The 26,437-nt window shown below is 40.7% G+C and overlaps 2 protein-coding genes across 4 annotated transcripts; one reads left to right on the forward strand and one right to left on the reverse strand.

The window, feature by feature from the left end:
- The first annotated feature begins 241 nt into the window (after window positions 1-241).
- Window positions 242-7,388, forward strand: COX20 (cytochrome c oxidase assembly factor COX20). 2 transcript variants are annotated; one of them, XM_074316852.2, is made up of 4 exons: window positions 266-648; window positions 6,126-6,240; window positions 6,347-6,410; window positions 7,121-7,388. In XM_074316852.2, exons 1-4 carry the CDS (start codon window positions 607-609, stop codon window positions 7,257-7,259), a joined length of 360 nt encoding a protein of 119 aa, XP_074172953.1. In that variant the 5' UTR covers window positions 266-606; the 3' UTR covers window positions 7,260-7,388. The 2 variants fall into 2 exon arrangements, with proteins under 2 accessions (XP_088655243.1, XP_074172953.1); XM_088799117.1 differs by lacking the exon at window positions 7,121-7,388 and having other exon boundaries at window positions 242-648; window positions 6,347-6,540.
- HNRNPU (heterogeneous nuclear ribonucleoprotein U) lies at window positions 6,536-25,988 on the reverse strand. Of its 2 annotated transcripts, XR_012490876.2 has the most exons (16): window positions 25,123-25,988; window positions 24,107-24,218; window positions 23,945-24,018; window positions 21,803-21,942; window positions 21,222-21,321; window positions 20,692-20,804; window positions 20,122-20,385; window positions 19,732-19,851; window positions 19,195-19,323; window positions 18,937-19,105; window positions 18,407-18,661; window positions 17,931-18,115; window positions 17,576-17,647; window positions 11,663-11,733; window positions 9,530-9,634; window positions 6,536-8,899 (listed from the first exon to the last, which is right to left on the reverse strand). XR_012490876.2 is itself a non-coding variant. In XM_019730865.3 (14 exons), exons 1-14 carry the CDS (start codon window positions 25,754-25,756, stop codon window positions 17,047-17,049), a joined length of 2,421 nt encoding a protein of 806 aa, XP_019586424.1. In that variant the 5' UTR covers window positions 25,757-25,988; the 3' UTR covers window positions 15,997-17,046. The 2 variants fall into 2 exon arrangements, 1 of the variants encoding a protein (XP_019586424.1); XM_019730865.3 differs by lacking the exons at window positions 6,536-8,899; window positions 9,530-9,634; window positions 11,663-11,733 and adding an exon at window positions 15,997-17,100.
- Window positions 25,989-26,437: the final 449 nt, after the last annotated feature.

The following is a 26,437-nucleotide window of genomic DNA, read 5'->3' on the forward strand; positions in this document are numbered from 1 at the left end:
CAAAGGACACGTAGGGGACGAGGGACGCGAGCAAGTGCAGGCCGACTTCCGGGCTGGTGGGCCCGGGCTGCGGGCCGGCGGAGCTGGGCTGCGGCCCAGCAGGGGCGGGCGCGTCGGCCGCGCGGCCCGCGCGCAGGACAAAGCGGCGGCGGCGGCGCGCACGCTCGCAGCCCGCGGCCCCGCCCCCGCCCTCCCCGCAGCGCGCGCCCGGCGGCCCTGCACGCGAGCACGAGCGCGCGGGCAATGGTTAAACATGGCGGTTGCGGCGGAAGGCGGGGGTTGGGATGGGAAGAGGCGCAGTGTCGAGGTTCCAGGGCGCCGTGCCGCCCGTGCCCCGCCGAGATCCCGGGTGCGGGGTTGTTTTCCGACCCCTTCTCCTCCCAAGGCCCCGGCTTTCTGGGCCTGGGATTCCCCTGGTGGAGAAGGTGTGGCGCGTTCAGTGAACAAAGGAGACAGCCCCGGCCGGCGCGGCCACTAGGGAGCAAAAAACGTTCCCTAAAATGGCGGCCTGCGCGCGTGGGCGGGGCGGCGCGTGGCTGGCGGGGCTTCCGCTCGCGGTGGCCCTCGGCGGGGCCTGGGCGGGACTGGAGGCGCCAACTCGTCCTCATGGCCGCAGCGCCGGAGCCCGGCGAGGCCGGGAAGGGGAAGGTAACCCGGGGGCGCGGGGCGTGGGAGAGCGGGGCGCGGGCGGACGCTTCGTCAGGATGCGGCCTCACGAGCTGGGAGACTCGGGGCCCGGAGCACGTGTCGGCTTCCCTGCGATCGGTGGGCTGGAAATTTACCGTGTCTCCCCCTCCCCAAAATTTTTGACCTTGTTGCCATGACAAGTGACCAAAACAAGGGGGCGGAGGGGACCAATACTACTAATGACTTACTGCGTGTCACTATAAAACAGCTAATACTGAATCCTTTGGCAAGAAAAAAAGCACGGCTTTGCACTGTAACTTGCTAGTAGATTTAAAAGCTCCCTGAGGACAGGTGTCTTTGAGGTTGTATAATTCACGACACTTAACATGGAGGGATCCGTAAACGCTGAGAATTGGAAACTCGGTTGTATTCCGGTGAAAAAAAGCAGGACCAGATGAAAGATTCTTTTGACGTTAAGCTTGCTTTCTCTCCATCCAGTGGAGAATGCAGTATTGTAACGAATAGCTTCCGCAGCTGGTATTCGTGTCTTCTTGCTCTGCCCTCTCCAGTCCACCTTCCACAATTGTCAGGTGTGCGCTAACGTACGAACTGGGCAATTCCACCTCTGCCTAAAATCCAGTCGTAGCAGCACATTGCGTCCACCTTGGCCTCTAATATAAAAGCCCTCCCTCCACCTCGCCCCCCACTGATCATACGTTCCTCCAGATGTTCTAAAGCTTTTAAACGGGGCTCTCTAGTCTTGCCCTAAATCCCCTCCTGACTCCTCAAAGCAGACTGGGGTGCTTCTGTCTCCATCTCCCCTGGCACCTTGTACAGAGCTCTAGCCATCATTTTATTATACCGGAAGTTAATTTGTCTCCCTTTTCCTCTTGGGATCTTGAATAGAACTTTTATCCCTTTTGTATCTCTTCACCTTTGGTAGAAGGTAACTGCTGTCATGCAATGGTCATAAGGATGGTTTAATCCACTGAGAAAGATTTCAATGAAAGAAAAAAAATATTTACCTATTTAATTGGCTCATCGTTAGCAAAACAAAATACTGTAAAAGCCCTGTAAATAAATTGTTCATGAAACACTAGTACCTATCAAAGTTCATCAAAGAGGTAATAAAATTATTAGCAGCCCAGGGTAATGTCAGAAAAGGAAGCCTGCAGTTTTTAAAAAACTTGCAGTGCTCATTCCACTACAATCCAGGGATTGATTTTTAGAATCAGCAAACCTAAGGTAAAAACAGGCAACTTATCAAGGTAGCATACCTGATAGAACTAGCCCTTAAAAACTGCCTTTCCTCTGCTCACTTTGCTCTGAGAAACTTAAAAAAAAAAAAAAAAATACAATTTGGTATATGCCTACCAGGAAAGTGCTCTAGGTAAATTCTGAATTTATGAATTCACCCATCCAAAAAAATATTTACAAAGTACCTACTGAGTGGTAAGTACTAAACTAGATGCTAAAGATGATAAATGGCCTTGATCAAAACAGGCAAAATCCCTGTCCTTTTCATTCACATTCTGTTGGGGGAATCAAACAAAAAGGAAATAAGAATTTCATTTACTGAACCAGCCAGGCAAAGATCAGGGAGAAAGGTAGTTTGTGCAAAGCAATAACCAGCTAAGCATGTTAGAGGAATGGCCAGTGTGCCTAGACTAGAGGACAAAGGAAAGATGGGGTACAAGTGGGGGAGGGGTGCCCAATCACATAGGGCCTTCATACCAGTACGTAGTACATATATTATCCTGAGCATATCCAAAGGCCATGGAGTGATTAAAAAGAACAGTAGTCATCTAGGTGGAATCAAGATCTTTTAAGACTGTGACAGAGGATGGTAACTTGGTAACAGCAGTGAAGGTGAGAAGTGCGTGGTTCAGCTGTATCCTTCCAGACTTGCTGATACCTTGGGACATGGGTTTGACAGAGAGGAAACAAGGATGACTCCTAAGTTATTGGCATTAAGACTGGTTAACTAGTAATGCCTGAAAAGTAATTCTAATTTGGAAATACAAGTTCAAGGTGCTTCTTAGACATAAAAATGTCATCAGGCAGATGAATATGAGACTAAAGTTTGGGGGAGATCAGTTTGATTCCTAAATTTGCGATCACATAAATGGCATTTAATTGAAAGCCTTGGGACACCTAGAATTAAGGGGGGGGGGCGGGGGAGAGGCATTTTAACGTTTAGATGTCATCAGAGGGACAGCAACAAAGCTGCCAGAAACGGCCAGTGACAGAAAACCAGGAGACATTGTCGTATTTGAAGACAAATTGCTTCAAAAACATTATTGTGCCATGTGCTGATGTAGTAGAGTGCTATGGATTTTGCAAAATGAGTCTTAGAACCTTGCCATTTCAGTGGAGTGTGGTGGGGGGGGGATGAAGGCCTCATTGAAATGAGTTAAAGTGAAGGTGGGGAGGTTTGTAAGTGCAGCAGCAACACATAGGTCATTGTTTTGCAGTGAAAGGGAGCAGAAAAACGAATGGGCATTTAGAAGGCTTGGTGGGAAGGGGTGTGAGGGGTTTTGTTTTCAATGTTTCTAGGCTGGAGGTTATTATAGAGGAAAAACAATGCAAACGAAACAGTCCTGGAGTAGTCGAGAGCAATCTACTGCAGGACTAATTTTAAATGGGAATAGGGCCAGTTCATGCTTTGCAAGAGGACAATGTGGGCATTGAGGCAGATACATTTGGCAGTGGGAAATGTGGCTCTGATTTGATCTGATCCTTTTCCTATAAGTTAAACTGGCATTCTGGCTTAGAAATCTTTTGAGCTTCCCTTAGCTCCATCAAGGTGAGCTGGTAAAGCTTTTATAAATCTAAGCTTAAACATATTAGTCTACCAAAAAATTAGTCTAAAATTTCCTTAAAGAGCTTAAATTAGTTGTAATAAATTAAGCCTGAACTGAAGTCTGCAGACTTGGGGAATAAAGAGACATGTTAATTTCCACTTCTGAGACTCTACAGCTCACCTGGGGAAGACTGGGTCATCATTCAGCATTCCATCCTTGCTCCTGAAGTCATTTTGGTAATCACGCCTCCACTTCACCAGAGGGTGAGAATGTAAAGGCAACACTGGTTTTCATTCTTTGTTCATCCTTAACCCAGTTTTGATACAAATTGTAGATATACAAGTATGTATTTTAGTCCTGTTACTTCCTAGATGTGTGACCTTTGGAAGATGCCTCCTCCCTGAGCTTTTTCATCTCTACATAAACCCAAAGGGTTAATGATGCAGTGGAATTAAGACTGATGGGGAGGGGGTCAGGCAGACCTCGCTTCCACTCTGCCAGCATTCAGTAGCCTTCCAGTAGACCCTGAGCCTGGGGGTTCAACTATCATCTCAGAGAGATGAGAACTAAGTATCAGGGATGTGAAGGGCTTTAGACCAGCATAGTTTGTTAACTCGGGCACTGACATGAGACCAGTGAAGTCGCAGGTGGGGTTGACACATGCATCTATGTAGAATGTTTAGCGGCAGCATCCTAGGCCTGTCCACACACTGGTTCTAAGCATGTACCACTTTAAGATAAGCAGTGTTTCCCTTACCTGGTAGTCATACACACAAAAGACCTTAAGTTTTTTTTACAGATTCCAATGGCCCATCCCACAACTGAATCAAAATCTGAGCGTGGAGTTTGAAAAATCTCTTAAGTTACCCAGCTGGCTTAAACACTATTTGGTATTTTGCAAGTATATTTTATACACTTAGTAAAGGACTGGGTTGACAGCATTTCGCCCAAATGCCCCAAGAAATGTTTGCAGATTCTGTTGTTTTCTAGGGTGTGACACCATGACTCCATTATGGGAGGGAATCCTTTTCTTTGCCCAAATGTGAAAGGCACACCTTCTACCTTGTGGCAGAAGCCACTGTTCTCACTTGCTTCTAGGACCTGATGAAGCTGGCACCACTGAACACCACCAGCCTCTGGCCCTGGCATCTCCCCAACACCCCCAGGGAAACAGGCTGGTCTGGAGGTGGGGCCTTAGTCCTGGACTAGAATTCAGAGTCCAGCGTTCCCTGTCTGCAGAGAGGCTCACACACCCACCCCCATAACCATTCCACTGGGCTTCTGAGCTGCTAGGGTAAGAAACAAGTTTTTTTGCTAAATGAAAAACCTAGAAGTGAAATAAAAATCCCCCAACCTCTTTGTATATGAAGACATGTATTAAAGAACGTGCAGAGCTAAAGTCTGCAATATTAATGAACACTTTCATTCATGAAGTAAATGTGTTAGGTGTCGGGGGAAGGGTAGCAGGGAGAGGCAAAGGAAAAAACTGGAATAGAATGATCCACGAGTACATGATTTTTGCTTTATTATGAAACAAGTCACATTTGTCTTTTCTGGCAGAAGTTTGAGCCAAAGAAGAAAACACAGGAGAAAATACAATCAAGAATGTCTTCATGTTTCAATCTTTAATCGGACTTGTCGCTGTCCTTCCCCCATTTCTTCCAATCTATTTTCTCCCTTACCTCGTCCTATAGATCCCTCCCCCTTCAGCTTGAAGTCCCGCCTCCACTACATTACCATTTAAAAAGTGTAACTGTGAAACCTTTAAATGGACAAATGGCTTCCTTTTAAAAGCTACATTACCGAAAACTTGCATGGAATCAAGTTTTAGAAAACAGTATCCTAAGGTTTTCTAAATCTTTAATAGAAATACCTTAGTGAAATGTGACTGTTTTTTCTTAAACGTCTGTCTTGCGCTCCCCAAACCTCTAAAGTCCAGTTAAAATGACAGACATTCTAAACATATTAAGGTGGCAGTGTTTTTAAATCAGGAGAACAAGTCCATAAAGTCAATGAAAACTAGAAAAAATTTAAAAACCAGTTTAGCACTTGAAGGAAATTACCACCCAGCCCAACCCCCATTACAGATTAAGGGCAAGCTAAATACAATCAAGTGCAATTTCATATCACAGGCAAGGAAACAGACCAGAAGAGGTATACTGCCCACGTTCTTTCTTTACATAAAATATTTATTCTTACAAACCACAACTGATGTTCACCTCATAAACACCAATAAAATCTAAAGTCATTGTTAAAGGAATTTAAAGCAAACAGCACTATATTAATATTATAAGCAAACAAGGTTAGATTAATTTTAATAATCCCATGTGTGCTTCCCAAATTATTGGAAACAAAATTATACTGTTTTAAGTTTCAGTGTACTTAATTTCATACATGTTTAAAGAGCTCATTAAATGTGCTCAATTCCAAAACCAGTCGATTAGCAAATTATGGTTTAACACCATAATTGAATTAATTTGTGTGTGTTATCCTACTTGGTCAAATTCCCAAGGTTTCCCATTTTAAGATTCTGACTGTTGTGATTGTATATGAAAAGCAGTTCATTAAAAAGGCAATGTAAACGGATTCATGGTTGCCACATAGCATATATTCTAATTTAACCTTTGCCAAAGCACCTTGACCTACCTACCATATTTTCTTGTTCAGTCTAGTTTCTTTTTTATCTTATCCTAGCCCTTTAAGCTCCTAGGAATTTTAGATGTCGAAAACATTCCTTGTGCACGGGACTCGATATTATATGGTTCATTAGGATCTGCTGTGGCTGGCCTTGGACATTTTTTGTTAACGAGTGAGTATGTTTTTCTCTATGTATAAAAACACCTCTGTGTGTAGTGAACAATTATTTTCTAGATGGAGTAATAATTAATGACAGTGGTTGTGCTTCTTCTCAACAGGTAGAATTAGAAGGTCATGTGATGTTGCAGTAGGAGGATTCATCTTGGTGACTTTAGGCTGCTGGTATGTGCACGACATTACGTATTCAAGAAGATCCATGACTATAACAAGGTTTATCTAATTCCAAAGTACATGCTCTTTTCAGAGCAATTTCCCACTGAGAAATTGCCACACTGTTGTTTTGTTTCTTTTTTTTGAAAAAAAGATTTTTTTAATAGGATTTTTAATGGAAATTTCTTACAAAATGACATTGTTGGAGTGCCTTTATCTTTTCAATATGTACTCATATTTTCTGCCATTTGTCAAGTGAACAGATAACTGCATGACATTAGACATGCTGTTACTACTACACTTGTAAAGAAGGCTTCATTTGATCTTACCCTCATTGCTCACTTCATGCCTGCCATGGTGTCTCACATCTGAAAGGTACTTTCAGAATGTTCACAACTGATACAGCATGGATGAATCTCAAATACATCTTCTTGAGCGAAAAAAGCTAGGCCCAAAGTACATACTTATATGAGGTTCTATAAGCAGAAACTAAGTAAGGTAATAGGAATCCTCATTTTACATGAAACATACCTTAATAATAAATGTGTTTATAGCTATTTTTGACACCAAACCACCTAAACATAGCACTCCAAATTAGAATGGTTGTATTTTTAGTTTTGCAGTACTCATCTGTGAGTATTTTGAAATTTTGTTATAAAAGTCCAAATTAGTTTCTGTAAGAATTTTATGTTAACGACTTATTCATGTTCTTTTCTTACAAGGTTCCATTGTAGGTATAATCATGCAAAGCTAAGAATACAGGAAAGAATTGCCAGAGAAGGAATTAAAAATAGGATTTTATATGAAAGTACCCACCTTGATCCTGAAAGAAAACAAACCAACGGGAATGGCAGCAACTGAGCAGAGTCCCAAGCACAGAAACCCCAATACAACTCACTGAAGTCAGTGAGAACAAAGGGAGGGCAACTATGTAAAACATTGTTACCTACCTTGAAGGCTTTCAATCAAGTAAATAAAGGATAAATTGCAGTCTGTTTTTTTTAAACTTGTATGAATACTTACAAACTTATTCTAGCCCTGTAACTATTGCCAGTATAGCACATAGTGGATTTGTCATACTTAAAATAAACCTAGTGCTCAGCATGCTTAGAAATTTCCTTGTAATAAGTAGTGAGTATAAATGACAGCACTTCAAGAAATCACGTCTCTCTGGGTTGGATTTTAAAACTTGCCTTAAAAACAAAAACACAACTGTACTACTACTGTACCCTGTTAAAAATGAGGGAATACTTCCTGGCTTCTTAAGCCAATGACAGTGTAAGATTTAAATAGATTGTATCACTTTGCAGTTACTTAAAAAACATCCATTGCTTGACATTATTCTTCCATTTCTTACAGCAGTAAGGAGTTTATCTACCCAAACTCTCTATTTTTTTGGAAGTATGCAGGGTTCCAGTTTTTTCAAAACAATTTCAATATGCACATTGCATGCAAAAAGTTTCAAAACTTGTTTGCTTGGTGCAAGGGGAAAAACTGCAAGACTACTACTTACATAGTATTACACTGACATAAACAAGAAAGACATTTATAATTCAGTCGGCTGTCGTAATGTTTTAAAAGCACCCAACATCCAACTAAATCCACAGCATTTATTCATTCAGGAAAAAAATTCTCCCTTTCCAAAGCAATGAAATTATTTTGTTTTAATATCAACATTATTTCTCAAGAAAATCTTTTAAATAAAATACAAGCTAGAAGTCTTGCTAGTTAAAAAACGCTAAATATGATTTTTTTAAAAAGAGACACAGTGGACAGGATTATGCCATTACTGGTCCTGTTACTTGATTATCATGGTGAACTAAAGAGCCAAGGGAGGAAGGTCCTGAAACTTGCTTGCTCCAGTTCAGCTCACAAGAAACAGCATTTCCACTCCCATGTCCACCACTCGTGGCTGTCATTATGAGGGTTAGTGTACACGGGCTACGTGGTTTGCCAAATGCCCCAACTACTAGCGAATGACACTGTCAAGCACATACCTTAAGAGATTTTTATTGATCCTAATCATCTGGCAGCAAACGAAGGATGTAGACATTGATTAGGGAAGGTTATTGAAAGGAAAATGCAGTTTGCAAAAACATCTGCCCATTCTGACACCAATCAAAGTTGAGTGCAGTCTATGTTATTCAAACTGATTGTGACCAAATAATTGCGCTAAAAATTCTATGATGTGACAGTCACTTGTGTTAAGAGGTAGCACTGCCTGAGTGGGGGAAATTGATGCATATTAATCAAATCTGATTTTAATAAGCTGTTTGGGCAGGCCACTTATGTTCTCAGCTTCAGTTTACTCATGTATGCAACACATAAAACCAGGCAATTGGATTAAGTAACTGAAGTCCCTTCTACCTCTAGCAGACTATGATTACATCTTACCCTAAGTGAGAAGAGAAACACCTCTCTTGGCTGGTATAAACGTCCAAAGGCCTTTAACAATAACAAGGTTTCATTTTCACAGCAGAATGATTTCATCAATTGGAGACCTGGATAAAACAAGTTGTGACATACTTGGATTAGTTAAGTCATTAAGTTTACATGATTAACACTTTGTATTTTCTTCTTTAGTAAGATGTTACAATATATTAATAACTACTAGACTGTGTAACATATTCCAGGGTCCTTATCACACAGCTACTGGACACACCTCCCATGACACTTCCACTTCTCACCTTTCCAGTCCAATCCATTTCCTCTGCCATCCAACTTCAATTCCAAACCAATTCTATTTCCAGTGCACCTCTAGCCATGACCTGAATTCATGCCTTTGCTCAAACCATTTCATTCCCCTTTGAAGGCCTTTCTACTTCCTGTGTGTCATTTTTCATTCTCTTGCTAGTCGCTAACCTCTGGGAATTAGAATCATCTTCTCATTTAGATTCTCACACCATTTCATCTATTACAGTAGTTGGCAATCTCACTGGTCATTGACTTGTGCTACAAGTAGAGCCTAAGATTCGTATCAAGAACCCTGTCAATTTTTAGCTCTACATTCCCAACCAAGTGTCTGTCACAACAGTTAATACATGTTAAACTGAATAACTAGCAAGTGGAGAGTCCAGGTTCCTTCTCAAACACACTTTTAAACTGAGGTTTTAAACTGAAGAGTAACCTACCTTCCAGGCCCACTAGGAAGCTCCAAGCCGCACTGCTTCCTTCATTGTTCCATTAATTCCGAAATTTCATACTAGGTGACATAGCAGTAGGTACCAGCTAAATAGCTGATTAAAATAGAATTGTGCTCATTAGTAGTTTTAGAGACTTTGGGTGGCTTATCTATACCTACTTTGTTAAATCTTTCTAGTGCTCTAAGCATTCCCCCCTTCCGTCACCCCTCCCCTTTGTTTTTCCTTGGCTACTTGCTTTTACATCTCAGTAAAAGGACCTCAGGGAATTAACTACAAGCTTTTTTCTGGATTTGTGATTTATATTGACCAAGTTGGGCAACAAGAATTTTGACTATTCCTAGTACCATTATTTGATTTGCAAGCATCTCTTTAGTCTACGTACCTCTACTCCATCGCTGGTTTCCCTTTGCTTCGATTACATAATGCGAGGAGGTCTACATAATAAATTCAGGATTCCTGTTTATGCACTTTTCAGCAAAGAGCTAGGGATCAAATAGGGTTTGAATCCTTCTATTCCTAGATAAAAATCTGTTGCGGATGGGGGTCAAGGCACCCCTTTAAAAGTCATGTTAATGTATACACTGCTTTGGGTAAGCAGAAAACCTTAATAAGGAAAGTAGAAAAATTAAAACGATTGCTATAATCATTTTTAATGGTCTTCTAGAATATTTTTGGAAGCACCTTAAAGTATGGTTCAGTGGTCATCAAATCAGGTCAGTATAATATACCAATATCCTCTACCACCCAAATACTTTGTACATTAAGTTCCATCTTTAAATTTTTCTCTTAAGAGAAGATTTAGGGACAAACTTATGTAGGTCTTTTTCAAAGGATTATTTTAGTTTGTAACATGAGCACTACAGATTGTGTTGCAAATAACTGAGTCTTCGACCACTGCATTCGCCTTGCTATTCACTTCCTAAAATAAGAATGACTTTTCCCCCAAGTATTTCTACCTTGAGAAAGCTACCAGTGACACTGAGCAAGGACTAATTTTAAGGTTCACTTTGTAAGTTTAGATTATTTTAACAGATGGTATCTGTCCACCTTTTTCCTAGGAATAACTTCCTAAGTCCCACCTTTAAGGGTTCAAAGTAGTGTGTGTGTATGTACTGGTTTCTTAAAGGATGAGTTTCCACAGAAGCGTTTCTTCCCCTTATATTGTGAGGACGAGTCATGTGAAAGTGAAACGTGTGTTACTGTCTGAATCCAAAGCTTATTTTGGAAACAAATGTTTTTGTAATTTTATGGGTTTTTTCCTCAGATGAATAGTTACTATGATTTTCACCTTTTACTCTGAAATTGAGTTGTCTGCTCTTCAGAAGCCATTAGATTGTTTTTAGTTGACAGAGTAGAACTCTATTTCATTGAGCAAACCCTGACAGCTTCATTTCAAATCAGTAGAGCACCCAAATCCTTTTATTTCACTAAAATACATTCTCCTGTAGTACATAATGGGAAAAATTAACTTCCTCTAGGCTTCGAGTTTTCAAACTTCAGGGCAACAACAGATTACATGCTCGTCCATGGCATAAAGGTCACAATGAACCTTCTTGTTCCTTCTATTTAGAATTTAAACTTATTTCCTAGTTGATTTTATGTACTTTGACATGAATTTGTATCACTTCATTATCCAAAAGGATCTCAATCATTTTTTCCAAAATTTATAATCTAAAAATAATTCTGCATTCTCTACTAAAAATTTAGTAGAGAATGCAGAAAGATTCTGGGAAACTAAGGACAGGTGTTCTAATTTTTTTTGCATTAGAAAACTTAAGTATTTAAACTTTACCAGTAGGGAGGGCATTAAAACATGTCTTGCAAAAAGTGAAAAACAGGAGGACTAAATAAGGACCTAACCTTAAAAGGACTCAGCTCTATTTGCATATACATTAAACCTATGCAACAGGACCAACTGCTAACACCACCACCAAATACTTGACTTCAGGTGTGCAAAGGAGAAATTAGAAAACTTTTTTCCTATTTTAGAATCTATTCATCTGGTTACCAAATTTCTCCCATTCCCCATCTTTTTAAAATAAAGGGAGTTTTATTTAAGGTGATCCTGGAAGCCCAATGTAACAAGTGTTAAATGTACAAGCAGCAATTAATTTGGAATACCTATTGGAATCACTGGAACACACTTAGTTGGGCCCTTTTACTCTTCCACACAGCACATTCACATGGACAGACTAAGGAAAAGGAGATGAAATTTAAATCAGCACATTTTTTTTTGCTTTATTACTTTTCAAAAAATAGTAAAGTTGGAACCTTTTATTGTATTTGAACATGACTTCCATCTCCCTCAACTAATAACTTTAAAAAATTATCCTGTTAGTTGCCAGATAATCCCCCATCTTTCTTCCGAAGTATGGATTTTATGGCATCCTCTCTGGATGCCTTAACACTTTAAAGCTTTTATGTCACGAGTTAGATGTCTGTACTGGCCACCACACTGTTGTCAGTGGCTGTTTTTGCTTTTAAAAATTTTCTGTCTGGTAGTAATTTGTGGCAATGCTTCTCAAGTGCTTGGCAAGCACAGACTGTTTCACTGGACAAAACTAATTTTATTTCCTGTAAGATCACTGACTTTTGAAAGGATGGCAGGAAGGAACATGCCACATAGTCGTGTTTCAGTGAGATGCTATGTTAGCTCTCCAGCCTGTAGTCCGTGCATCTCCTCTAGTAATGCAGATACTCAGGCGGGACGTGCTCAGGAGTAACTGCTGTGCCACTGGTACCGCACACTGTCGTCTTAACAGTGCATCAAGTAAGGGACTAAACCTTTCTGTCCATTTCTGTATTTATCTAGACTGTTACTGCCTCTTCAATTTTGACTACAGTAGTATCTCATACCCACAAATCCAGCTTTGTTTAAAAGCAAAACCCCTGTTCCTTGTCAAGATGCAAGTTAATGTTGAATCCTGGCATAAAAAGGGAGAAAAAATTGTATTTCTAGGCAATAATTAGATAACTACAAATTAAACACATGGTTAAGTTCCTTGTCCCAATAACTCACCCAACCAAGCAGTGATTACTGATATCCTGGCCTGTCAGTTACCTGCAACATTTAACACTGGATCTACAATCACAACTAAAATTCCGATTATCTACAAAAGCCAAAAAAAGTTACTTATTCAGCGCTCCACGTGGACAGCCCATTTTCAACCTAACTGCATTATGTTATTCTTTGAATAATTCTAGGTTAACATTAATATCTTCCCACCTATTTCCAATCTACCATCTCTTACAGACTAAGTCCCTTGGGCAAGTTAAACATATTCCATCAGCTGTATTTTTAGTCAGTTGACTAGGATGTGAAAGTCTATGTCTATCCTTAATGTAGGTGCATGCAGTTGGCCATTCCCACCTACTTAAAGCTTTTGAGCTGCAGCTGTCTGCATGGTTCAAACTAAGTGTGACCCTCAAATAGTTTACATATTTAGCAAAAACTAATTACACATTAAGGTAGGTTACTTCAACTGTTCCATTTCACAAACACATACGTAATTTAAACTTCAGAATGACACTTGGGGATCCTTGGTTTTCCTACTGCAACACATTCAAGGCCTACGTACTACATCAGTATTGGGCTCAGTTCCAAAATAATTCTTGAGGGTTTATTTTAAATAAAGGCTAGTAAAATGGGTTAATAAGACAAAGGTCACCTCAATGTGAGTTAGCTAGCTGAGGTATTTTAAATATTTGTCTCATAAACATGTACTAGTAAACATAATAGTACTAGGTCAAAAACGGGGGATTAGAGCAGCCTAAATAGTCAAACACTAACCTGGCCACATCTCTCACCTGCAGGTTTTAGTGTAGAAGTTGAGGAATGACAAGGCCAAAAAGAAAACTCAGATTTAAAAAATATGCAAGAAAAAGGTTGGTATCAGAAAGATTATAGTGCAGTTCTATTTTTAGGTTAAGTTTAGGCAATTAGTGATCTGAAGATACTGTGGTTTAATGCAAATTGCTGTCCCTTAATGCATTGCCAGGCTGCAACATACACAATCTTGCTTTTATTACTAAAATGTTAAACCTAAAAATATGAACAATGACTAAGTTTAGACTCAAACCATTTCAAGACTTTTAGGGGAAAAATGGGTATACAAAGAGTATCGTGTTCATCTTTCCAGAATATTTCGATGAGTATTCTGGTGGGTTGGATTCTCTTACAGGTTCCATATAGTTGCATGTAGGGAGTTACAGAAAATGTTATGTCTAAACTAATACCACAAACATCTGGATTAATAGAGAATGTATGTTTATGCCTTCCTTAGAATAAGCTTAATCTGGTTTGGCTTTTTAAAAAATCATTTACACTCATAGATTGACACTCAAATCTTTGTGACATGTCTACACCACTATTAAAGCGCTATTAAAGTATTTGACCCTTTTCATTTGTGCAATTGGGACCTATTATAAAAATGTTCCTGAGATAAAAAGCCAATTTAGTTTACAAAAAACATGTCACTCAATTCCCACAACTGAGGCAAACGGTAAATACAGAACATAATCTGTCCATGATGCGAACGCCCCAGGTAGGTGAAAAGCATACTTAAAATACTGCCACCTTTCCTTGAAAAATTTTAAGTAACTTTTCAAAGAAACGTGTCTAAGAAGCTTTTGTATCTTGTTAGTGCTGAGGACATCTAGTTTCGTATTCCTTATTTCAGTAAGGATCTATCCAAAGCAAATGAGCTTATTGTTTTGTGGATTTAATATGGCTTGTCATTTCAATGTCAAATTGACTTGACTCTTGCTTTTAAGGTTTCATCTTGTCTGGATATTAGAGCCAGAAGCCTTTTAGGTCAGAGCGTCACATCAAAGGCTAGATATGTGTAACAAGATGTAACCTACCAACAATAGAGAACTTTCTACATCATGACAGTTCAAGTTACTTCATCTTTTCTATCTTACAGCAATTTTTTCTTTCCTGATTAACCTCTTTATGCTGTTTCCACACTACTGTAGCTGACCAATCTGATCCAATTCTTGATTTGGGATGATAGGTGTTAAACATCTACCTAACTTTCTAGAGAAAGGCACAGCAATCTCACAGATGAGTTTTCTCTAGGTATAGTTGGGACATTTGTTCAGAACTATACCTGTTATGTTTATTTAGTGTTTTGCTTGCCAGAGGGCGGTGGGCAAGGGGAGGGGTGAATAAACCAAGTTTCTCATTCATAGCTCTTATTCTGCCAAACTTGGCATTTCTTGTATTTCTCACTTTTGCTTGCTATTTGGTGCATTCCCTCTTTTGAATTTCTTAAATACTTCCTAAGATTATTTCTTTTCGTGCAAACCTAGACATTAGTATTAATTCTGATCTCGATTCTACTCCTTAAAACTATTTTCCTGAACAGCACTGTTATCTACCCCATTTCTCTTCCCCAAACTGTCTGGGCTACACAGCATGACAAATCTACCAATGTTATCTGGCCATTACTTTCCCACTGCAATTAATTATTAGAATACAAATTCCTTAATAAGCAATTTTAAACTAGAAGGTACTTAAGATTGTTTTCAAGGCAGCTACCTAAACATTTAAGGATAGCTAAACACTGATCAGCAACAAAGTTTGAATTCCCCCCTGGGTGTTAAGTCTACGCAATCCTGGTAATAACCTACACTGAAAAGTAGCTCATGCCAATGACTGCTAGCAGGAAGCTAACTACTAAGATGAAAGTCCTTGAGACACTGCCTTATAGTAAGTATTCTTAATGGTGATTCTAAGATTAGCCCTTGTTCTATACACTTCTCAACTGATCCTACACCATAATCTAAAACTCAACTCCAACTCAGCTTGCACCAAGAAAATTCCTAGTTGTATAAATTTCAAATGGCTAAAACAAAAATCTAAGCAATCAAATAGACAAACCTAAACTTACCAGAAGCAACTCAAAACACCAACAAAACACTAAATTTTAGTTCTACAGTTTGACTCCTGATTCCTCACTTCACATTAGTGAGGTTCCTTTAGATTAAGTGTTCTGTGCAAACCCAATAAAATTACAGTTAGGGGATCTAATGTTATCACAGCTACAGTTAAGTTAGCAGTGTTGTGTAGTAGTGAAATCAATGACTGGCTTGCATGATGGCTTCTAAAAGCATCTGTTCCCAGAGTTTTATGTATTATTTATGTATATAAAATAATCAGTTGAGGACAGCCATTAGCATTTTGTAATGATCAACTGCGTGTTAACTTCTCCCAGACATTACCTTTTTCCCCTCATTAGATGTTAAGTCATCTGCGGGGGAGGGGAAGGGAAGAATTCAACTTTACTTCATAATTCAATTGTCAGCATACATTTAAGTTTTTAAAACCTAAATGTTCCAAGTACAGAGTAAAGAATAAGCTGTCCAGAAAGCACACACTTAAATTTTCTCCTCTTGGGAGTTTTTATATAAAGGGATTTTGAACCTTGATGGCGAGAATCCCAAAACAAGAGTAAAATGAATTCTTTTTATTGCAAACAAACGTCTAAATTAATTTCTCCACCCACTTTCTTTAGAAAGAAAAAGAAATCAGCAGGCTAAGGAGATACCCATTCAAGAACTGACATGATTAAAAATTAAGATATAAATGGGTGACTCACAATTGCATTAGCTTACAAAGATGGTGGAGGTAACTACTACAAGCACACTAGTTATACAGTATTTTGTGGGAGAAGGGCATACAGACATAGCTAACTTCATATAGATCCCATTAGACAACTGGATTTACAACAAGTTTTTTTAATAAGAAATGGGCAAAGCCAGCTTTCTTTTCAGAATCAAAATGCAGAACAAATGGAAAAATTATGGTATTTAACCTTCACAAGTTTGAGCCTCCACAATAATGCAACCAAGTTTTACATTTTTAACAGCCCTTCTACATACACTCCATCTTCTCTATGTTGGTTCCAAGTTTTATCTTCATTCCATTATGCCAATTCCACTGTTGTTTAAAAAGAAAGACTTCCCAGTTATAGTCAGAAACTACTGTTTAGCTTACCCCCTCCACTACTCAGCAAACTAGAGAGAGGATGGAGTGTAATATGAGCAGTACAGAGTCTTATGCAATTCATGAGGACCACTTAGTCCTTACATGAATCTGGTTGCTAACATTTCTATTATATTGTGACAATGACTCCCGACTGTTATCTCTGTGAGAAATGGGGGGAGTAAATTCTTAATAAAAGACACCAGGTACAAAGCAACATTTTACTTTTGTGATAAAAAAAAAGTCACATTTTACAGATAAAATGTAGAACCCTGAAATACTGACACATTCTCTTATCGTGCACAATGCTGAGGTTCTCTTACGATTCACTTTAAAACTGCAATTAAAAATGTACAAAAAAGAAAAGAAAAAAAAATCAACCCACAAAGCTTCTAAAAAAGGAACCCGCAGGCACTTCCTCTTGTGGAATGTTTAAAAAGTTAGCCTACTAAAGAAAACAGTCGACTTCTTGTGAAGGTTTTGGAGAAATATGTATCAGTTCGTTTTATTTGGGTATTCAATAATATCCTTGGTGATAATGCTGACTCCATGGCTTCTGACCCCAGAATTGCTGTAAGAGAAAATTTTTTTTTTAAAGAAAAAACATCAATAAGCCACTCAAACTGCTTTTAGGAAATGACAATGAATCTAATTCAGAGTAATTGCTGGAAACAAATTTATACCTGTCATACCTCTGATTTCTATCAAACCAGATTCAGTTAGTATTAATATCCCATTATTATCAATAGACACATTACAAAAGAAAACACATCAGGACTTGGTTAGTTTATACAATTAAAGCTAGTAGTAAAAAGAACCGTATGTATTAAATATTATCACTTAATTAAAAACATTAAGGTACAGCAAACTCCAACCTATTTTGCCTTTGAAAGATAAGATTATGGCTACAACTGCAACACAATTCACACTGCCCTGTAACACTTACAAACACTTCAATCCCTGGATAAAATACATCTTTTTGAAGACTGATTCTTCCGAGCTCAAAATACAATTAATGTACATAAGCACGTTAAGAAATTACTTACACCCTGCTGCCACTGGTTGTAGCCCTGAGATTGATTTTTGTAGCCACGATTGTTTCCTCGTCCTCTGAAGTTCTAAAAAAAGAAAAAAAGGGAAAAAAAAACATGTTAAGAACTCAGAGCATACTTCTTAGGACGTCTGCACCTGGGAGGGATGAGGGAGCACAGAAATGGACAGTTGCTAGTTAGTGCACCTAAAAATCAAAATTAATGAAGTGGACTCCTGTTATTACCATCATTTTTCTTATGTCAATGCAGTGTTCCCTACAATTCTTGCCGAGGCTAGGCAACAGAAGTCACATCTTTTCAGACTAATTTATACTGATAATCAGCGCCTGCGGGGCTTGGACATCATTACCTGGTTGTAGTTCCCTCTGTTGGGCATTCCACCTCTGTTGTAGTTCCCTCTGTTTGAGTAACCACCTCGGCTGGGGAAAACAGGGCCACGAGGGTATGGATAGCCAATGCCACCACTTCCACCACCACCACCACCTCTCTGTGGCATATTGCCCCTCCTGTTATATCCACCACGATTTCCAGGAGCTGAAAACAAGAAACATATAGTTTATGGTGTGTCGTGCCTCCTTTACACGACTCAGGGTTCTTCTGGACCATACCTCTATTTTAGGAGAAAAGTAACGTTTTGTTTAACCCATTCACACAACCTATGTGGTATGTTACCAAATCCCATTAAGACTTTCAAATAGTCACTAGGGCAGCTAGAATCAATATGAGGAACAAATTTCCTGTTCAACTAAACATATAGGCCCCAATTAGAAGAACGTCACTCGTTTCAACCTTGAACCAAATAGACACAACTCCAAGTGAACTTGCCTCCTCCTCTGAAGTTCCCCCCACGCATATTGAAGCCACCGCGTCCTCTATGGCCACCGCCTCTGTTAAACTGGTTCTTGCCACTCTTATTTTTATTGCTCTTCTTTGAGCCAGTGTTCTGTTTCTTTTCTGGTGGAAGAGCCTTTTTACTTTCTTCCTTGTACTGCTCCAAAAGTTTTTGAGCTTCCTCCTTCTGAAGTTCAACATAGGTTATTTCATCAAAGCACTCAGCTACCTCTGGCAGCGTAAAATTTCCTACAAAGAATAAAGTCAGACTGACTTAAAAACCCACTACACACATTCACAATCCTTCAGCCTAATTCTTTAATGGCTTTAAGTTTTTCAATACACATGACAACACCTACTCCTAGTTTAGTAACACTTTTTCCCTAAAAGTAGAAATAAGCCAAACACACTCATTTAACAAAAAGTAAATACAGCTCCTGAAACAGTATTATTAGCAGAAAATGTAAGTTTACAGATATAAGCCACATAAAAAGATTTAACATAGTAACAATTAAATTCCATGCCTTTCATTTTGAGGACTGCATGTTCTGGTAAGTCTTTTCCCTCTACTTCTGCTTTCTTCTGTGTCCTTTGCTTATAGTCTTCATCCTTTGGGCAAACTACAACAGCTTTTCGTTGAAAGCCTGCAAACAGGCACATTTTTCTCCTCTGGGCAGCAGCAGACACATTTGTCTTTAAAAAAAAAAAAAAAAAAAAAGTTAAGTAGTTTATTTACCAAACCCAATTTTCAGTTAGTTTTCAACTTCCAAGCTACAGCTTACCTGATCCAGAATGAAATTTCGCTTCTTACGGGCAGCAATTTCAATAAACTTTCCGAGACACTGTGGAGCTCTCTGCAACAGCGTGTTCAGTTTTCCAGTATCTGCCATTTGCTTCTTAAAACCTGCCACCTATTTTTAAAAGTTAAAAATTTCCTTTGAATGTCTGAATCTCAAGCTAAGCTTCATATTAGCTTAGATCTATATGGAAAGCAGGCATTTTAAATGTTGCCTTTTCCCAACTATTGCTACAAATAAAGTCAGTATCACCTAATAAGACCCTATATGCTATTCAATTTCTTTAGCTGCTAGATGTTGAGTTCAAGAAATTCTTTAGAAAAGGCAACGAAGCCTAGTCATTGAAAGGCAGTTTACCTTACAGATAAAAAGCCCACACTTAAGTAACCAACTTAACTTGCCCAAAATCCTATCTCTAAGATACTATACTGTCAAAATAGACAAGAACAGGCAAAAGAGTTACTCAGAATACTTCCCAGTCTTTTAAAAATGCTGAGATCCTGCCCTAAACATTTTACTTACCATCATTTTATCCATTATGGTATTTGTTCCAAGAATGTTGTATTTGCCAGGATTTTCTGCCGCATGTTTAGTAACCCAGGTAGTTTTCCCAGCTCCTGGCAAGCCAATCATCATAACAACCTACAATGGAAAGAAACGTTATTTCACTGTCCAATCATTAGAAACCATGTAGTAATTTAAAAAGTATTCTCCCAGCCCTATAACTAAGTAATTTTTGTGGGAAATTTAACACTCCACATAAAGGGAGAAGGTAGCTAAGAAAAATTACGGAGCAACAGAAATGGGACAAAGTAAACGAAACAGACCAATCGCCTAGCTCTTTTAAATGTCATTTTTGTCAAGTAAATGCAATGCTCAAATGCTTAAAAACAAACAAAAAAACCCACTTACTTCACAATCTTTCTTCTCTTCAGGCCCCTTTGGACCTCTAACTCGGTCCTCTAAGGGGACATTCTGGATAAAAGTATAGTCTTCAGGTATTGGAAAATATGGCTTTTCCTTCTGACCAAAATTAAATTCAACAGCACAGTTGTGGCAGAGAACATGCGGAAAGAGTGGCCGTCCAGCAAGAACTTCCTTACTGATTTTAAAGGCAACGCCAAGATCTTGTCCATTCTTTGCATAGGAGAGTTCTACTTCATCACTTTCAAAGTTCTGTTGGGGGGGGGGGGGGGGGGAATAACAGTTTGAATCTGCTTCCTATAAGCCTGCTAAAAAACTTTAAAATTCAAATTAGAAGTGAAGCTTATCCTGTGGAAAATATTAAGAGCTTTCTGATAGTCACATACAATGAAACACCAAATCCAGAAGCATAAACATTTAGATAAGACTAAATTTTCAGGTCAACTTGATGCTAACTAGTTTTTAATCAAAATGAGTTAGTGAATTCTGACAATCATAGCTTTAAAAAGAAACCCTAGCTTATAACTTGCCATTTATAAAAATTTAGCTATGACTTACAGCAAAACACGTAATCACATCATTTTCATCAAACTTCTCTCCATAATCTTCAGTCTCACAGTTGCATGTTTTTATTCCTTTTAGGGAATACCCATAAGAAAATTCTTCTTCACCTAAGAAAATAATTAACTACCATGAAGTCTACTTTTCAAAACAATCCAATGACCCACATATTTTAATATTCAAGTTGTAAAGTTCAAGAAAAATGACTATATAGCCTAATATTCTTCTTTTACTTTAACTTTATACCAGATATGCAATTAATGAACTAGGGAGGTTTTATACTTATAATTTAGTTGACAAATTGCATAACATGGGTAACATTCTAGCTTAACCACTGACCATAAAACAAGTAACCACAAAGAAAACTAAAATCTAGCCTGCACCTACTACATGCTAATGTTATTTATCTCATTAAAATGTTAACAGAACGGACAGAAACGGGCAAGTTTTGGAATGCCTTCTACTGTAACTACTGAAATCAGACCCTAAACACTCATGAGCACATGGTACTCAAATGGAAACTTTACCAAGCAACATTCCACTTGTGGTTAGAGACCAGCCAATCCGAACTTCATGTATGTCAATATCTTTTGTATATAAATGCCTTACTGGGATCTTCTCTGTAACCTGAAAGTCAAATCATAAATAAGTAAACTAATCCAAAAGATAAACCCTGGAACCCTGGTTTATTTTATTTGAGTCACAGGCTAACTCTTCTCTGGCTACTAATACAAAGACACTCACCCTACCCCAGTTTCCTCCCCAACATTTACTAAGAACTTAAGGGGAAAAAAAAAGAATCATGCAAGGGCTTACTCGAGTAACTAAAAATTGAAAAGGTCTAAGTACTTGGTTGATTCACATTTCAAAGAACAGTTAATGTTTAAAATTTACATATTCTCAATGCTCAATTTTTTTCCTCTGGAACAAAACCAGGAGCCTAACTGAATTTTTAAACAAGTGGTGAGTCTTTTCAAGTGCCCAATAAAACCAAACAAACAAAAACCAGCACCCGTAAAATACAAAGTTCCACAAACACCTAATAGTGTCAGACAAATGAAAACTCACATAGGTTATTTAAAAAGTAAAATCACAAAATTGCATTTACCTTCATTTCAAAACAGACTTTGCCTTTTGATACACCATAAGATGCCCTTCCTCCAGCCCAAAGAAAAGCAAAACTTTCCATTGTAAGGGAAGAAGCACTGAGGCGATCTCTTGATATTTTAAAATGTAGATCACAATTATCTGTAAGTATACCAAATACCATATTATTTCTTTCAACATCCAACATAAACATATCTGCTATGTAGACAAAACTTGGTTATTAAAATTTTCATTCTAAATGCTGTATAGAACGTTTTTACAGACCATGCTGTTCTAAATTTTCACTTTAAGCCCCACTCCCACCAAGTCACTCTTGTTGCCAAATTATGAACTAAAGTGTAAACTACCTATATAAAACTGAGAAACACCGAAGCTCAACGTGTATTCTTATTCTAAGTATATAAAATAATCAAGACAATGTGACATTTAATACATACCTGCTCTGCTCTTTACCTTGATTTAGAGGCAAGCAGTAGAGGATAGCAGGAAATCAAAGTGAAGCATGCCAGACCAGGTAGAATTTACCAGTGCCACAATAAAACTGAAGGGAGGCCATGACCAAGTATGTTTAAATAGGAGTCTGAGCTGTTGATCCTGCAGGGGCTCTAGATCCTAAATTCTGTTCTAAAATTTGTGAAGAAAGCAACCTCAACCTACAAAGCACAAACCTGGTGGTTGTCTAACCCTCTTACTACTACAGGACTTTAGGTCTCTTTCCCCAGGCTTGCCTGTTACTCAACAATGCAGGATTATCCACTTCCGGGATTATCCAAATCTTTAACCTTTGGGTCACTGGCTTATTAGCATGCACTTTCCCCAGAGTTCTCACTTGAGAGCTAAAGTTAGACAGCTGTTTTCTTAAGTTTTTATCTTTGAGAGAAAAGCAAATCTCGAGTTTAGAACTGCCCTTAAATTAGCTTTGCTCTTAAAATTCCTGACCATTATTGATAGAATTTTCAATTCGACAAATTGTGTTTGAACCCAACATTACACTTATATATTCCTAAGTCATCAACTAAAAAGCCTGTGTATTTTGTAAGTGTTAAATACCTTCTCAAATCACCACTTCAGTATCTTGCCAATACCTATAGTTTATATTTAAGCAACTGAATTTAACATAAAACTGTCAAATCAGCTGACTACTTTTCCATGTGCAGTTTTTTAAATAAAGACCACTCCACTACCTTACTAGGTGTAAAGGGTACTCCGTAAAACATCAAATTTTACACTTACATTCTTACATACCTGAATAAATACAATTTGTATTCAAAACATTAAAAGTCTAAGCTTCAACTCCCTAGCATCTACAGGGCAGGTTGACATCTTATTTTTCGAACAATGATTTCTACCTTTTGTTCTGCTTAATCACTGAAAGAATTGTACATTCTGATCATATACTAAACCAACAAAATTTCTTTGTGATAAAAAGAATTACAAATCTGACAGCCACGGCCCATTTAGAGGTTTGCAATACTTCCTCATACTCAATTGCAACCCAACTGGGTAAAGTAGCAGTATTTACAGCGCTGCCATTGATTGATACCATTCGCTGCTGAAGAAAGCTAGTGGCCCAGTGATAGCCCACTGCTGCTGCCCCAGGTCTTTGGAAGAAATCAACTTATGTTAAAGCAGCAGCTACTGAACTGGAATTGAGAACAAAAGAGCAGTTATTGAGAAAATAATATTACAATCTTTTAGTATAGGGAATATACTTGTGTGCTAATGGGAGAAGTCATTAATAAATATTTAGTCCAAATAGCTCACTTAATATAATTCCACACAAAAAATGAAATTACTTTATAGAAGCAGCCCATAAGGACAAGTTATAGGTAGTCTTACAAGTTTCCATTAGCTAACTAATCAAAATTGGCATTAATTTTACATTCCTACAAAGGAGAAATTTCAAGTAATAAAAAATATTACGAAATTGCTAGAACCCGTAAAACTATCAATACAACACAACTGCTGCTATACTAAGTATTAAGGTATCAGAATGTCATCATCTTCCTGCCTTTAAAAACCTGTTTCTTCTACGTTTCCTGCATTATAGTTCAATGTTACATTACGTTTTCTAACATTTGGAACCCCAAAATTACAGCATCTGACAATTGAGGGAGGAAAGGGAAGAAGCAGCTTCACTTACAAGTATCAAGACAAACCACTGTATCATCGAAGTGTTCATCTTCTTCTTCAACAGGTGGCTGAGGAGATTTGGCTCTGAAAGACAATATTGTCTCCTGATACAGCTTTTCCCACCAAAGAATAAAGAATGAATGACAAGTAAAACTAGGTGAGCGTCCTCTACCTGCTATACTTGTTTTCTTCAATGTACTCAAAATATCCACGGCCATGATCTTCCCGAGGTCGTTTAACACCTCTCTTTTTATCTCCGCCTTTCTGTTCTGTTTTGCCGTCTCCTATAACACACAACACCCCTACTTAGGAGACCAAGCCGCAAACACAACAGAGAAAACCCTTTTGTTTTGAGACGCAAAAAAGCTCGACATTCCCTTGTTCCTTTCTGGAAGCGTTTTCAAACAACGAATCAAATGAGAATTCAAACGATCATCTTAGAATAGGATTGAAATTAGTGACGCAGCCTAAACACTACAAATTTTGCCAGTCTATTGGAAAATTCGAGAAAGCTACTGAAAAATAGCGCCGCACAGGCCGAGCCCACGTGCATCCCGAAGAGAGTTCAGGAAGGCGGGAGGGGCAGAGCCGAGCCCGCGCGCCCTCCCCTCCCCCACCCCACCCGGGCCCGCGCTCCCCGCGGCCGCATTGTACAGATCTTCCGCCCCGCTCTCCCCACCCGGCCCCTCCCGTCGGAAGTGACGTCACGCGAGCCCCTGCGCTCCTTGCACAATACCGCGGCCCAGAGCCGCCAAAGCGCGCCCGCCCCGGGCCCTTGGGCCTCTCCCCTCCCCCCGAGACATGTGCCCGCACCGCGCGCACGCTGCGCGGCGGCGCCACCGTGGGCCGACGGGGCTCCCCCCGCCGCCCGCGGCTCCTCCCCCTCCAGCGGCAGCTGCAGCTCCCCTGGCTCTCGCGCCACATAATGGAGGCGCTGCCACCACCGTCACACACACCAAGCCCGAGGCCTCACGGCTAATCCGGGATTCCCCGCGCCCCTCCTCCACCACCACCCTCGCAGCGGCCCCCGCCCGGGGCTCCCTCCCCCCGACGGGGCTCCGGCAGGCCTAAAGCAAGGTCCACACCCGCGCGGGCCTCCTGCCGCGCGCAACGTTACCACGCAGCACTCACCCGCTGCCGGAGCCCCGGGGCGACCGCCGCCTCGGCCGCCTTCCGCTTTCTTCTTACCTCCCGCCTGCTGCTGGCCCTGCCTGGCCCCGGGCGGCGCCACCGTCACGGCGAACAGCGAGGTGGGGCCGCTGCTCTTCCCCGCGGCCTCCTTGGCGGCCCCGCGCTGCTGTTGGGGCTGTTGCTGCGGCGTCGCCGGCGGTTGAGACTGCTGCTCCCCGTGCCCGTTCTCGTCGCCCGCGCCTTCCTCCTCGTCTCCGAGCTCATCCTCCCCTTCCTGGAAACCCTGGTCGTCGCCGTTCTCGTCCTCCGAGGCGGCCTCCTCCTCCTCCATCGGGCCCGAGTCGGCCGCCCCCGCGGCCCCATTCTCCTCCCCTAGCTCCATCTGGTTGCCATCCAGGGCGGCGATCCCTTCCTCCTCCTCTTCCTCCTCCTCCTCCTCTTCGTCGCCGCCAGTCGCGGCCTCCTGCTCGAGGCCTGCTCCCGAGCGTCCGGCGGAATCCCCGCCCAGGTCTAGGCTGCCGTTCCCGGGCTCCATGGCGGGGCGGCCTCCGGCCTCCTCGTCGTCCAGCGCGGCCTGGAGTCGCTCCATGAGCTCGGCCTTGAGGCCCTTGTCGGAAAGGCGCCGCTTCTTGAGCTCCTCTTTCAGCTCCGACACCTTCAGCTTTTTTACATTAACAGGCGAGGAACTCATGGTGAGGGCCCCGATTCACCGCTAGGCGCTGGCTCGAACTCGGCTCCGCTCACTCGGCCACTGGTGGCGGCTGCTGCGGCTGCTCCTCGGCCCGGGCGGCGGCTGCGGCTGGAGGTGGGTTCGTGCTGCAGAGCGGACCCGCCTGGTGTCGAACGGCGCCAATTCCTTTCACCGAGTTCGCGAGGGAGACGCGGAGACTCGCCTGGCGTGAGCGAGCACGCAACGTCCTCTCGCAGGGGCGGTGCCGCGCACGTATTATAGCCGCCCCGCCCCCCGCGCTGACGGGAGTGCTGCGCAGGAGGGAAGCCAGAGCGCGCCCGCGCTGTGGCCCGCCCATTACCGTACTTACCTCCCCGCCCCCACGGCGATCTCCGGGCAGAGAGCGCGGCCCGGGCCGCGCAGTGCGCTTCCAATTGGGACTGAGCAAATGGAGGGAAAGGAAACCGCCTTTCAGTTAAACCGACCCAGTGCAACAACTATTGGCCTTTCTAGTTCTTTGGTGGCAATACTCGTTTTGCTCTTTGCCTTTCCAGCCCTGAGGCTGCTTTTATCCAAATGCTTTCAGTCTTCAACCTGGCAGTTTCAATTCGAATCCTCCACCATTTCTTCCATCTTAGATTTTCCTTATCCAGCTATTTGTTTCAATTTTTCAGTTTTGATTTGTACAACACAAATTGGCAC

Source organism: Rhinolophus sinicus, chromosome 6, assembly GCF_057876585.1.
Source record: "Rhinolophus sinicus isolate RSI-liver-muscle chromosome 6, RSI-T2T, whole genome shotgun sequence".
Classification (NCBI taxonomy): Eukaryota; Metazoa; Chordata; class Mammalia; order Chiroptera; family Rhinolophidae; genus Rhinolophus; species Rhinolophus sinicus.

What these genes read in the sequence shown, in the direction of transcription:
- COX20 (XM_088799117.1), top strand. Translation starts at nt 244, where the DNA reads ATGGTTAAACATGGCGGTTGCGGCGGAAGGCGGGGGTTGGGATGGGAA. An exon ending in GCGAGGCCGGGAAGGGGAAG is followed by an intron (nt 649 to 6,125) that starts GTAACCCGGGGG and finishes ATCTTATCCTAG; the next exon opens with CCCTTTAAGCTCCTAGGAAT. An exon ending in TGGACATTTTTTGTTAACGA is followed by an intron (nt 6,241 to 6,346) that starts GTGAGTATGTTT and finishes TCTTCTCAACAG; the next exon opens with GTAGAATTAGAAGGTCATGT.
- HNRNPU (XM_019730865.3), bottom strand. Translation starts at nt 25,756, where the DNA reads ATGAGTTCCTCGCCTGTTAATGTAAAAAAGCTGAAGGTGTCGGAGCTG. An exon ending in GGGCCAGCAGCAGGCGGGAG is followed by an intron (nt 24,219 to 25,122) that starts GTAAGAAGAAAG and finishes TGTGTGTTATAG; the next exon opens with GAGACGGCAAAACAGAACAG. An exon ending in CCATAATGGATAAAATGATG is followed by an intron (nt 19,324 to 19,731) that starts GTAAGTAAAATG and finishes TTTTAAAAATAG; the next exon opens with GTGGCAGGTTTTAAGAAGCA.